Raw genomic sequence first — 14523 nt, 5'->3', positions numbered from 1 at the left:
CCTGCCCTGTGTATTTGGTCACAGAACTCCTTGGTTCTAATATTATGCGTGATTCATTATTCACTCTTTGACCATTACAATGTTATTGTAAAGCAGAACTAAACAAAAGTGGTTATTGCATTCTGTATCTTCCTGTGTCTACATTAGAAGTAGACTGCAAGCTGTACGGGACTGAGTCACATGTGCTGCCCACAGTGCTGCACGCAAAACATTCTCAGCAGACAGTGCAATAGACTCAGTGGAGTTTTAATCATATTGGCACTCAAGGGCCCATGCCTAGGGCAGCAGTTTTGGGGGAGTGACCCTCAGATACCTATATAGTAAATAAATCTTTTTTTCAAAAAAAACCCCATAAATAAAGCCACAAAATCCAGCAGCAGAGGTGTGGGGTAGGGGTAAAAGGTGGTGCCGTGGACAGAAGGTGAATTACGTCATGACGTCACTTCTGGTGACATCACTACGCTTGCGCCAAAAGGGTGCAAAGATCTGTTACAGAGCAGCCCATAATTGATTAGACAGCAATAGTGTATTTTATTATTGTTATGCTTTATTTAGTGCTGACATATTCCTTTGCACTTTACAGAGATTATTTATTAGTCTCTGCCCCAGTGGAGTTTACAATCTCAGTCCCTGTCACAGTAAGACACAATTTTATTTGCTGCCAATTAACTATTCTGTATGTATAAATTTGTTCTAATTCTTAGTCCATCCAATAACACATCAGTGTACTAAATATTAGGAAAGGTTTGAGGGTTCTGCTTCTGGACTGGGTATAACAGATGTCTCCTGGCTCCCAGCCCTTCATTCTCTCCTTTCCTTGGGTAACATTTTGGATGTGACTTGGTTTCCTCTAGCCTGCAGCTACACAGAGGGTGGAGCAACGTCACCTACTGGAGGTCAGTGCAAACCTCTCAGTACTACAGTAACAACAGACTGAGTGCTCAGCCCCTTCTCCTTAGTTCCCTCTCAGCTCCTTCACTCTGTGACAGGCTGGGGATGCAGCAGGGAGCCTGTGTCTGGGAGTAGCGGGGACTGAGAGAGAGCAGAGGACGATTAAGCTCTTACCACAGACATGGGCACTTCCTTCACTACATGGGGGCGGTGTTTTTGAAGATCTCTTAATCCAAGCTTGGCTTGTTGTGGCTGCTGTGTGCTGCTGTCCTGCTCTCAACTCATTCTGGGGTAGTGACAAAAGCAACAGGGAGGCAGAGACTGAGGGAAGCAGCAGCCACACTTACATTCTCTCTTTTGTGTGAACAAAACTACAAGGAAGTCATGTGTCTGTTATAATGGAGATAAAGGACTCTGGCAGCGTGGTTCTGACTGGATACCATTCATACACTCCATCTAGTTCACCAATAAGAGAGCAGAGCTTTGTGCAAGACATGCCATCCAGCCAGTCTCCTATGATCAGGTAATCCAGAAAACATTCTCTTTGTCTAACTTGTTACCCCCTTCAGATGGGCAGTACGGGATGCTGGGAGTTGTAGTTAATGAACACTTATACACTGCACTCATCTGCTGTACTTTTTGTAGTTTTTGAGCCCAAAAAAGGAAGTCAGGAGATGGATCCAACAATAGCCAAATGGATACTGTCCGTGGTTGTGTTAGTGTGTGACTGATGCCATCTGATTACACTACAACAGCTGATAACATTGTTTTCCTTGAGAGTTGCCTTTTATTATTCTTCCTAACTGTGACTTTGTGAACTCTGCACCGCAGCAAATGCTCAGCCATCAGGTCACTCTGTAGTCTGACTGCCTGGCTCTTCTTGGGGAGATTTAGTTTTAGTATTAGAAGCCCTCTGAATATGGATTCATTGTGGGCATTTTTTTGGGATTCTAACTGAAAACATTATCTGCAGGAAATCTGCAAATTTCATAAATGGTGATTAAAGTAGTTGAAATTAATTAGTAAGATGTACACTCTGTAAGATATCTCAAAAAAGTGATATATATATTTCTCAGTGCCATGAGATTTGCTGATATGGCCATTTACATGGAATTGCTTTAATAGGGGGCTGTACATGGGGGAAAAAGTGGTCTTTTTTATTAAAATCAGATGTGGCTGAATCAAACCAAAACTATATGTTTTCATTCAGTTGCTTTGAGTTTCTGTACTTTCTGCCTAAGGGAGAACGTAGACTGAAGGTAATTCTAATACTGACCACACGTGTTGAAACATGGGTCACCGATTCTGTTGTCTTTCAGCAAAGCAACTGACCATCACACCACGTGTGCGTGCCTCCCCCCTCATTCATTCTGAAATAATCGGCATCCAGTCAAGCTGCAGACGAGTTCATTGTTCAGGATGAGAAATCTGTCTGCTGATGGTACTTCCCTGGTGCAATTGCTCAGCCCATGGACCCAACATCTTAATGGTGCATTTAACCAGCCGCTGTTTAGTTCCAGTTGTATTTATATGTCTATAGACAGATATTCAGATCAATTATTAAATATCTAAATGATGGCATGGCAGATAGATTCAATAAATAGGTTTGCGACTGAACAAGATTTAGGGGAGAGACTAGACTAGTGCTGACCAACTTTTTGCATGTAGTTGTCCAAATATTTGTCAAGGGGTCAATTATATAATATTAATATAAAAGTGATGATGACATATAAAGAAGTATATAGATGCCTTGAGCAGATTAGGGGCTATGCGGCCCATGCAGCCCTTTTAATTGGACAACCATGGATTACATGATAAGTACAGTATGTATGTGTATGTACATAATGCGTATATTTATATATATTTATATACTTATTTAGTGGAGAAAGACAACACCATCTGAAACTTGAAGTCACTGGGAATAGAAGTGAGACCTAGGAGTAAAGACACATGGCACTGTTGAATATTTTTGCCATGTGGAGTGCAGTGCTGAATGCAATAAAACTGAGCTTCTCTTGCTTTGCAGTGAACACATATATATAAGGCAATCAGAATCAAATTGCTGGTGTGTATGGGTTCCATTGGATGCAAAGTGCCTGTTTTTGCATATGCCATGGCCAATGACTGTGCCTCATTTTTTACACTACCAAAATTGAAAACTGCATCCAATTTTGACTCACTAGATAAAGTTTTGTACGTGCTCTATCCTGTCTGCACATTGGCTCCCAGCATTGTCACTAAATGACTCCTATTAAATGGCACAGTGACTGCCAGCATCAAGTGGCACAGTAATCCAGTTCTGAATTGGGTATGAAATAGTAGATACCATAATTTCCTAATTGCATGAGCAGTCTGCAGGAGCCCTGCATATAAAGTCTAGAAGGGTTTAGGTTCCTTTTGAACCTAAACACATTAGTATTTTTTTGCTCCTTCCCTTGCCTGCCTACTGTAGTGATGTCAGTTCTGGGTTATGCAGTGAATATTGATTTTAGAAGAAATCTCATAGTGGTCGGGTAGTGAGTGTGTGTGGCAAAATACATGGGTCACAGGTCTAGGTTATACATGGCATTGCTGACTAGAACTGAGCAGGCTTCTAACACAGAATCATGTGGTGTAGTAACTCCCAACATCAAATGGCACAGTAACTTCCAGCATCAAATGGGAGTGACTCCCCATGCGATATAGCACAGTGATTCCCAGTATGAAATGGCACACTAACTACCAGCATCAAATCGCTCAATGAGTCCCAGTATCAAATGGCATAGTGACTGCCTACATTAAAGGGGTTGCTCAGAGAGTGATAATCTGAGACAATTTGCAACTGGTTTTCATTTTTTTTTATTATTTGTGGTTTTTGAGTTATTTATCTTTTTATTCAGCAGCTCTCCAGTTTACAATTTCAGCAATCTGGTTGCTAGAGTACTAATTCCCCTAGCAACCATGCATTGCTTTGAATAAGAGACTGGAATATGAATAGGGGAGGGCCTGAAAAGGATGGTGAGTAATAAAAAGTAACAATACATTTGAAGCCTTACAGAACATTTGTTTTTAAGGTTATATGTTCAGTGACCCCCATTTGAAAGCTGAAAAGAGCCAGAAAAAGAAGGCAAATATTTCAACTATAAAAAATAAATAATGAAGGCCAAAGTTGCTTAGAATTAGTCATTATATAACATACTTAAAGTTAACTTATAGGTGAACCACCCCTTTAAATGGCACGGATACTCTCAGCATTAAATGGTGAAGCAAACTCTTCCCAGTATAAAATTGTGCACTGTCCCCCACCTCCCAATCAAACTTACAAAGAAAGTTCCACATTTTTCTTTTAGCCAACTGCAGAGATAGGACAGAGTAAAGCATGTGAGCGGGAAGTTCATATTTCTTTCATACAAGGCCTGCTCTGTCCAGCCCTGTTCAAACTGGGATGCAAAATAGGCCCTGGCATTTCAAGTAAACAGAGGCCAAACATCCCTCCATCAGCCCACTGAATATTGACTAGGTTATGGCATCTTTCAGCAGCCCCTCTGGCATTTGCCACAATACACACAAGTCTCAGCCTGGCTCTGTCCAACCACAGTGTGGATCACTGATGGATAGAAGAAAGTAGTTTGCAAGCAGCAAATTTTCTGTACACACTCTCATGCTTGTATTAGTGTACCAAAATTGGGACATCTATAATAGTGTACTGGTCAAGAAATGAGAAAAGAAATCCAGAAAAAATAGGAACCCTAAGGCTGTCTTATTCTGGCCATAAAGACATGGGGTGTTTGTTACTTGATGAATCATGCATTTCAGAATGACATTTGTTAAAAATATGCCTATTGAATACTGACCACAGTGCTAACAATTTCTAATCTTAACCTACAACAGCTGCCCTGCAGCAAAGGGTAGACTATGCCATATGTTCTATTAAAGGCAGCATCTAGGCCTCCCAAATATGCCTCTCGTAGAGTTTATGAGCTCAGCATGTGGTCTCTTGGAATGTGCAACATATGCAGGGAATTACACATTGCATTTCATATATATATTATATATATATATTATATATATATATATATATATATATATCTATATATATATATATATAAATAAATATATTCTTTTGTAATAATAATAATAATTGTAATGATAATAGTTCAAAAACTAGGGGACAATGTGCCTGTATAAGCAAAAACAGTAGTAATATGTCTGTATTTTATAAATATATTCAGCACATATGCAAAAGTATTCAGCCACATGCCCAGTTCTCTTATTTTACTGAATAATAAATGCTACGCTGCCATTTTATAAATGTTAGCCTTTGTGTTATTTTAATTTCAAAGTCATCCAATTAAGGTTGAATATGTAGGCAGTTAACACCACCAAACATAAACCAGGTACACATGGTAAATCTGTCCCTTTAATCATTGCTAGGGTTGCCAACTTTTCTGGAAAAAAATGCCAGACTTCTTATATTTTTATATTTCGTCCCTATTAATAACATCACATATCATTTACTGGCCAATGAGGCAATCCTTATCATTACTGACCAATTTGCATGTGTAAGTGTAATCACTGGTTATCATATCGCTGCCTCTGGTTACCCATGTAGACGGTGGAGTGGCAACCTTTAGTGCTTTATGCCTGGAATTCTATATTTAAATCTGAGTCCCACAAGATTGACATGACTAATGGCTACATCATAGTAGTCAAACACACGCGCCTTTTGGAAACATCATTACTGAAATTACAGCTATGGTTCCAAGTGTCTGCAATCATTACTCTTATATCTCTCAAAATTACATTCACAGAAACATTGTTTACCAGAACATAAGTATTATAATTTATGTAGCGCTGATATATCCCATAGTGCTTTAAAGGTAAAATAGATAATTCTCATTAGCGCCTGCCCCAATGGGGTTTACAGTCTTAAGATGACCATACACATTAAAGGGATTCTGTCATGATTTTTATGATGTTGTTTTTGCAAATAATTCTGAACTGAATGTGTAGCAGTGACAGAAAGAGTAACTGAAGATTATAAGAGCACAATTCACATGACTGGGGGCAGATAGAAAACTGACAATATGTCTATCCCCATGGCAGATTTCAACATGAAATATAAAAAAATCTGTTTGCTCTTTTGAGAAATGGATTTCAGAATTCTGCTGAAGCAGTACTATTAACTGATGCATTTTGATTTTTTTCCCATGACAGTATGCCTTTAAGATCCATTTGTCTGGAAAGGCTATGAATCCCTCTTTCAACAATCAGATCATAAGGGGTGACTATGCAGGCCTGCTGGGATAGTGTCACATTAATGTCCTAAATTGGTCCTTGCCTTATGGGATTTTCAAGCCTTCGTGATAGCTATCTTATTGATTTTGCAGCCAGATACCTGTTGGGGAGGCATTCAGTGGGTGCTCATACAGGACACAGTATTGCCAACTAGGTCTAAATGGGTTGAATGTGCATCTTAAATCTGCCCATGAATGGGCAGTTTAAGATATCTATCACAAAAATCCTTATACTGTGTGTGTTGGAGAAAACTAGAGTATCTGAACAAAACATTGAATTAGAATGCAATGTTTTGCTTCCAATAGGTTTTGCTTCCAATAAGGATTAATTATATGTTAGAACTGTTTTATTACAGAATAAAAATTAATTCTTTTTTAAAATTTGGATTATTTAGATAAAATGGATCTATGGGAGATGACCTTTCTGTAATTCTGAGCTTTCTAGATAATGGGTTTCCGGATCCCATACCTGTACAACCAGATTTCCATTACGAGAGCACTTTCTAGCTGAAAGTACCATCACAATCACATATTTCCCACATGTAATTGTGATGGTAGGACCTAGTGGAGAATATGTCCCATGTGCCGGGTTAGAGTTGACCCTTCAATTTTGAGGAATACTAAGTTCAATTAAGCAAATTTCTATTCTGGAAATATATAATGTTTATGTAGTTTTCATTTATAGCTGGTCAGTTTGAATGTGTTCAGAGAAGGACTAAGCACTTGATCCAGGGAAAGAAAATGAATGAGGGAATGTAATTCACTGCCATATCTTACCTCTGGTCTTGGGATGACATCTTTTCCAAAAAAAAAACAATACCAGCTTTCATATTTATTTATCTTTTTTTGCTATAGGCATCACACATCATTTTTATTGGCCACGTGGCAGTTTGGTCATGTGCAGAAGGCCATTGCATGAATTCAGCAAAGTGACAAAGGCAGCTGCACTTCCAAACTCCTGTTACTTCTCTTTGTATCACTTCAGTGATTTTTAAATACTATCTTGTTAAACTGAAGTGTGGGATTGACACGTAGGTCTATATTTATCCAGAGCAAGCAAACCACATTTACATAAAAAAAATACTCAGTTCAAAAACTGAGCCTCTAATGTAACAGAAAATTGAAACAGCTTGATTTATCACAGTGATATAAATTACATTAAATGATACTGTAAATAGCAATAAATAAGATTATAAATAAAAATAACTGGGCAAAACTAGTTTTGGTATAATAATTAATACAGGTATAGGATCCCTTCTCTGGAAACCCATTATCCTGTTTGCAATGTAAAATCATTCACTATCGAATGTTACATTGCTTAATATTGCTAAGCAACGGTTACGGTTACCCGTGCTGGAGTTTTGTTAAAGGGCAATTCAACCCCCAAATAAAAAAAATCCTAATAATCTTTCTATCCAGGCCCTCTATTATTCATATTCCAGTCTCTTATTCAAATCAGTGCATGGTTGCTAGGGTAAATTGGACCCAAGCAATCAGATTGTTGAAACTGCAAACTGGTTTAGAGCTGCTGAATAAAAAACTAAATAACTGAAAAACCTCAAATACAAAATGAAGACCAATTGCAAATCGTCTCAGAATATCACTGTCTACATCATACTCAAAGTGAACTCAAAGGTGAACAACCCCTTGAAAATATTTTAGCAAGTTGTTTCCTGTTAATGTATTGTTCTCCCAACCCATAATGCTTTCAGAGCACTGTTTGTTGTTGCTGTCACTAAGAACAGCTGCAAAGTGTAATATATACAAAGTAGGGATGTGAGGCATCTTGGGAGTTGTATTTCATAACAACTGCAAGGAATATAATTGGCATCTGTGGTGCAGAAGTTACCTATTGGTAAATGTAAATATATACGTAAACCTAGTCATAAATCTAGTCATTCACAGACTAGTATGTTTGGGTAATTAACTGTTTGGCTCAGTTGTGTGACCATTGTTCTGTGTTGGGGGCCGCTGGAAACTTTTTTAGCCGCTGGAATCATTGTTAGCTTTTAGTGCTGTCTGCATTTAATAGTACTAAGAATTGGCCCCTAGATGTCAGGTTGTGTGATAGACCCTGAAAAGTGCAGTCTGCATTAGTGATAAGCTTATGATAATTATTATAAAAGCCAAATACAAGTTGTATTTTTTACATGTCCCTAATATTTGAATGGTCTGGTAGATTTAAAGGAACAGTAATACCAAAAAATGAAAGTGTTTTAAAGTAATGAAAATATCATGTAGTGTTGCCCTGCACTGGTAAAACTGATCTGTTTGCTCCTGAAACACTACTATAGTTCATATAAACAAGCTGCTGTGTAGCATTGGCAGAAATTGAAAAAAGGCTATATGGCACAGGATAAATAGTGGGTAACAGATAACACCATTATGTTTGACAGAGCTTATCTGCTATCTACTGTGTAACCTGAGCCTTTTCTCCTGTGAATGGCTGCCCCATTGCTACAGAACAGCTTTTTTATATAGACAAAAGTAGTGTTTGTGAAGCAAACACAGCAGTTTTATCACTGCTTTATATATATATTACTGTAAAACACTTTAATTTTTTGTAAGTTATTGTTCCTTTAACCTGTGGCATCCTCAACTGATCTGTCAGGGATTACCCCCTTTCACTTCTTTTGTGATCCAATCCCTTGGCTAGTGGAAACGTTTGGCTCAGTGTCATTAATTTAATTATGTGACCAAATCCCTCTCTGCCAAACTCTCCCTGATAAATAACAGAAGCTTTATTTGAACAGCTATATACCATTACTAATTTTGAGTTAAAATGTATTTTTCTCGGTTATAGATGCAATACATATCCCTTAGTGCAGGCCTCTCAACAGAACACATGCAAATCACACATGTTAAGGCCCCCATACACGGGCCGATAAAAGCTTATTGGCCCATGTGTGGGGCCATCTGATGGGCATCCTCAATCGATATCTGCCCGAAAGTTGGCCAGATGCCAATCAGGCAGGGCAAAAAATCCAGTTGAATCGCGGACGCATCTTTTCGTTGATGTTGTTCCCCTATCCAAACGCCCACGTGGCCTCCTTTCTGATCTGATCGTTGGGCCCTGGGGTCCACCATCGGATCAGCCCAATATCACCCACCTTATTGTGGACATATCAGTAAGAGATCCGCTCGTTTGGCGACATTGCCAAACAAGCAATGTGTATGGCTACCTTTAGGGTAGGACTACATGGAAGTTTTTGGCAGGATCCAACGCACTGCGACAAAACCGACGTGACACGACTGTCAGACTCAGATGCTGCATGTTGCGTCTGCATCCGACAGTCGTGTCGCATCGGATCAAGGATGTGACACTCTGCGACAATGCATTCACTTCATCTTATTATTGTCACATGCGACTTGTCGCAGTGCGGCGGATCGTGCCGAAAACGTCCATGTAGTCCTACCCTTAGACATAATGAGGGACCATTCTATCTGTACATTTACTTTCTATTATTATTATACATTCATTTGCCATTCTGTCCTGCAGTCAAACAGCTCTGTTTGCTTTCCTGTTCAATTAAAACAGTGGCCTGGCTATTACTGAAGTAATCTCCCTAAGTGCCTTGTGCTTTGTACCATATGGATTCCATCCTTTCAGACAGACTGCATTTATCCAATCACATTTAGACAGCTCCCAGTGGCATCAACAGGAATGTTAGGGGAAGGTCAGGGCTGTGTTTATTTCCAGGTTTTCAATCAGTGGTAATTGCATGTGTGACAATCATTTGGGTATCCTAAGGCTTGTTTATCTAATGACCGTTATATTTTCATGCAACATTGTTGGGTATTGAAACCAAAAAATCATACCATTTCTGTTTCCATATAATTTATTTCAGCAACAGATAATATGATTAATCTCTGCAGTTTGCTCCTCTGTGTCTTGTGATTATTTGTGATTATTCAGACTGGGGAGGATTTACTGTTTCCCTTTTGCCCTGTAGAACCTAATACATTTGTGGCGGAAGATCAATATCAGTCTTAATGTTTAGTGTTCCCTAAATACTTCCTTAATTCATGAAATGGAGAGTTTGATACTCCAAAGCCTACTAATGTCTTAGTTTCAAGGCAATGTAAAAATAAAATGTTGCCTAATGAACGATGTGTAAAGGAGAAGTGGTATGAATGCATCAGACTGTTGTGCAGGAACACTATATATATTACTGTCATCATAATCTACCTTCAAAGTATTTTGTAAATATAATTGTCATTGAAAGCTGTATAGCCGTTGCTATTCATTGTATTTGTAGTTCTGACTTTTGAAACTAATTAACAACATTTTGCTCGGGGAAAGTTGTCTTCTGCCACAATTTTCTCTTTTTTTGGAACACAGTTCAGATAGGCACAGACAAATATTGCTTTTATATGGAATTAAATTGACTAATACTGTACGTTTAAAACTACTTAGCGTTACATTTCCTTTCAAAACACAAAAAATTACATTTTGGGGGTTACCTCCCCTTTAAAGGATAAATATAACACTTTCATATGTTTTAAATTCTTTTCACTTGCCTTAGATGGGTGTGCTAATATCTACATAATTTATTTACATATCTAAGGGGCTAAGCCAGAAGCACAGCAAGCTGTAGGGCTGCTCCCAATCATAAGCATAAGTGCAGATATGTAGAGAAAGAATGTTCCATTCAGAATAACCTATGTATATATATTTGCACCTGTCTTTGCGAACATAAATATAATACTATCTGTATTTAAATACAGGGCGTATGTCAGCAGTGCATACATAAATGGATGCAACCCTTTGTGGTCTATTTGGCGAGCACAATCCATTTTGCCTATAAGCCCACGCAAATCCCAAGTGGGGCAAGTTGCACCCTGTTGTACCTAAGGCCTATTAAATTATTCTCCAAAGCTGTGTATGTTCATATAAGCTGGAAACCTCATCTGCAGCTAGCTTTATAATGAAAAAAGTGTAGACTCCTTGCTTGGCTTGAATAAACATCTCCTATACATGAAAAAAAAACACATTTTATATTGCTTATTTTGCATTAGCAAAAAATGTTTCATGAAATATTCCTTTAAAGGACAAGGAAAGCCATCTATACATGATACATCCCCTGCTAAGGCCCTGGGGGGCTCTGCATGGACCTCTCATGCATAGATGGCTTTCCTCGTCCTTTAATGCCAATAAATGGTTTTACTTATTTAGAAATACTGTTTCAACAGACATTTTTTGTTCCTTCTTATGCAGCCAAGCATAATATATTGCTTCTTTATTACAAGATGAAAATAAGAAGGGTAGCAAAATGAATTATATTATGGCTTAAGAAACTTACTGGAGCTATAAAATAGTTCTAAAATATCCCATGGTGAGGAGGGATATCAGATGTAAAGCTATCTCAACTGAGCAATAAATCATGCAGTCCCTTGCTGCTAGAGTTCTGGATAAATATTGTTCTTTCAAGTAGGTGCTGTTTCATAATGACTTGACAACACAGCAGCAAGAATTAATAACAAATGTATATTTAGGGAGAAAGGGTACTTCTAATGCCCTTGGCAATGATAACAGGGGATTGGCTTACCAAAAACATATAAAAGTGTAGCTATACAAAGCAAAAAGAAAGCCAATGGCAAATGTCACATCATTTTTTAAATGTTTATATTCACAAAGAGTTTGTAAGAAGGTTGATCATAAACTTATGTTAACAATGAAGGCATATTATTAAACCAAGTCTATTTGGGTGAATTTGCTCACAAGTGTATTCTGCCTGTTCTGTTCGGAAGGACAAGGACATAATCTTTGTTTCAGGCTTGATAATACGAGGCTTGGTTTCCTGTTTTTGAGTCAGGAATTTAACTGACCAATTACAAGCAGCAAATTGTGACCTTTTAAGAAATAAGCACATTGATGAGCTTAGAGTAGATAAATAGCTTGCAAATCTCTGCCACTCATTCACATGGCAACAATCAGCATTCCTGGCAATCGTTCCCTTCTTTTAAAAATAAATTTCCGCCAACCTTATTTGCCGTTTTGTTTTTACATAGGGTGGAAGTCTTGCCTTGATTCTCGAAGGAAAGTTACAGTTATGTTTTAACAATGTGTGTCACAGCTTTGTTCAGATTGCTAATACATTTTAATTATCAGTATGAAAAGCAGACTACTTTTTGTTGTATGGAAATATTAAGGCAAATTCATAATTGTTTTTCATTTTCCCTCCCCCCCACCAGCTTTTTTTGAACATGTTACTGGTTCCGCTCCATTTGCCCTCTTGCTGTGGTATAATTGCCTAACAAGAAATGAAAAACCTGATTTAGTTGGGAGCATAGTCATTAAAGAAAGGGCCATAAATCAAACTCTACATAGCAGTGACAACTATGTGCATTTATAAATAAATATACAGAGATACTGTAACATAATACATTGCCACCATAAGTATTCCGCTGTACTAAATATAGTAGGAAAATCTGAGCTGAATATGTAATTGTCCTAGCCTCTTACACCTTCATACATTTTGACTTAGCATATAAGTCTTTTAATGTTGCTTAAATGCTGTGCTGTTGTTTTTTTGCCTGCAATGTCTCCTGGGTGGTGCATGCAGAAAACTACTCACTGACAGCCATAATGTGACTTAGGTCTCCTAACAGCTCCCAGTAAGGCCATGGGTTGATTTAATAGAATTAATGGCCCATACAAAATTATAGAGACCTGTCAACTCCTGGATTCTTCCCATCATCCTATCAGTAAAATAAACTCTCTTGCTCACACCCTTGTTGACATAGCTTCAACCTCACTATCTTAACTGTATCCCCTTTCCAGTAAGCCATCTCCATTTTTAGCTGCATGTAGGAAGTGGATTAAAGATGGGAAGTCAATGTGGTATATATCAAAGGCATATGAATTCTGTGGAAAACCGTAAACCTCTTTTTCTGCAGTTAAATTGAGTTATTCTAGAAAAGTCTTCAATGCATTGTTTAGCAGTCGTCTGATTTCACAAGAATAGAACAGCACACAGAAACTCTACAAGGGTATCACCCGTGTGTTTATGTTAACTCTATAGTGTTTTGTTTGAAACAAGAGTAGGCTGCTCCCCTTTCTTTTTAGTGCAGTGCTGCTGCTGATTTCATTGGTACATTGACATAGGGATCAAATAGACTTCAGGCAGAACTTTGATCATTTTTATTTCTTCAATGTTTGGCCAGCTGCCCCATCTATTTCAACTGACTCAGTTTTAGATGATTACAGAAGGGTTGGAGTTGCCCACAAAAATGCAGAATTTTGACAACAATGCCTATGCCCTCTTTAGAGGAATCCCAGTCATTTACAAGATAAAATAAAAAGTTGCTGGCTACAGGAAAAAAAAACATTTTAACATGAAATCAAGTGACTTAACTCATTGAATGCCAAATGGGCTTTCTGTATAAGTATACGGAAACTGGCATTTACATTTTACAGTCGAACGACAAATGTTTCCTAGGTAGTCAAGAGTGATGGGCAGGGACGCTCAGAATTATTAGCTATGAGGCACTCAATTCAAATTGTTGGTATTCTAACCAAAATGTTCAAAGAATGATCCTAGGAGACTGAGGGAATGAATAAACCACCATCACAAAATGGGAAAACAAAATAAAAACATTTAATCTTTATAAAGAACCTAAAATTTGTTATGAATTAAAATGAGGGGTCTGCCATTTCTGGGGGTGCATCAGTCAAACGTTATAGCAGATGAAAGTATGATGATGGGCCCTGGGCAAATACTCCTTTTCGCCGATTTATTTCAATGTAAAAAGATCCTGTAACCGTTAACATTATTGTATATCACCACCACACATTAGTTTCAGGAAACAGCACTTCCTGGGTCAGACTTCCTACTTTATAGACATTTATTTGCTATGAAAAGTTGAATTGAATCATGACTTGTATGCTATTGAATATCAAAAGTTCTCAATAACCACATGCAGTCACTGTGGACACCCATCACAACTGGACAAACTCCAGACCCTCTATATTCCATTTATTTCACTCTGGCCCCATTAAGGATTCTGGGTTATGCTGGATCGGTCTGTTTTGTTTGAAGTAGACCAGCAATTATTTCTAGCCTAGTATCACTTTAAAAAGAATATTTTACTCCCTAGATTACATTTATGCACTGCTCACGGCTTTCCACTTTGCTCAAGAAGCAAATTTAAAATATCTTTTGCAGTTTTATTTTGTTATATTTAAAATGATTTGCTTTGTATAATATATATATATATATATATATATATATATATATATATATATATATATATATATATATATATATATATATAGTATTTAATGTATTAAAGTTGTATTAAATGTATTAAAGTTTTAGAGATCACGAATGTCAGTGCTATAACTTTCCTCTGG

General features: G+C 37.7%; 1 protein-coding gene across 2 annotated transcripts in view; it reads left to right on the top strand.

Moving 5' to 3' along the window:
- arhgap28.L (Rho GTPase activating protein 28 L homeolog) overlaps nt 1-14523 on the top strand; it is a 126731-nt gene that overhangs the window by 30154 nt on the left and 82054 nt on the right. The window contains exon 1 of one of the 2 annotated variants that reach the window (XM_018267908.2): nt 916-1414. The exons of the other annotated variant lie outside the window; for it this stretch is intronic. Within the exon in view, the coding sequence (XP_018123397.1) occupies nt 1290-1414 (125 nt within the window). The 5' untranslated portion in view covers nt 916-1289. Of the gene's footprint in view, nt 1-915; nt 1415-14523 lie in introns of those variants that run through there. 2 annotated transcript variants of the gene reach the window in all.

The sequence above is a fragment of the Xenopus laevis genome, chromosome 6L (assembly GCF_017654675.1).
Source record: "Xenopus laevis strain J_2021 chromosome 6L, Xenopus_laevis_v10.1, whole genome shotgun sequence".
In the NCBI taxonomy this organism is placed as follows: Eukaryota; Metazoa; Chordata; class Amphibia; order Anura; family Pipidae; genus Xenopus; species Xenopus laevis.
Note: the sequence above shows the minus strand (reverse complement) of the source record. Positions and strands in the feature narration are given on the sequence as shown.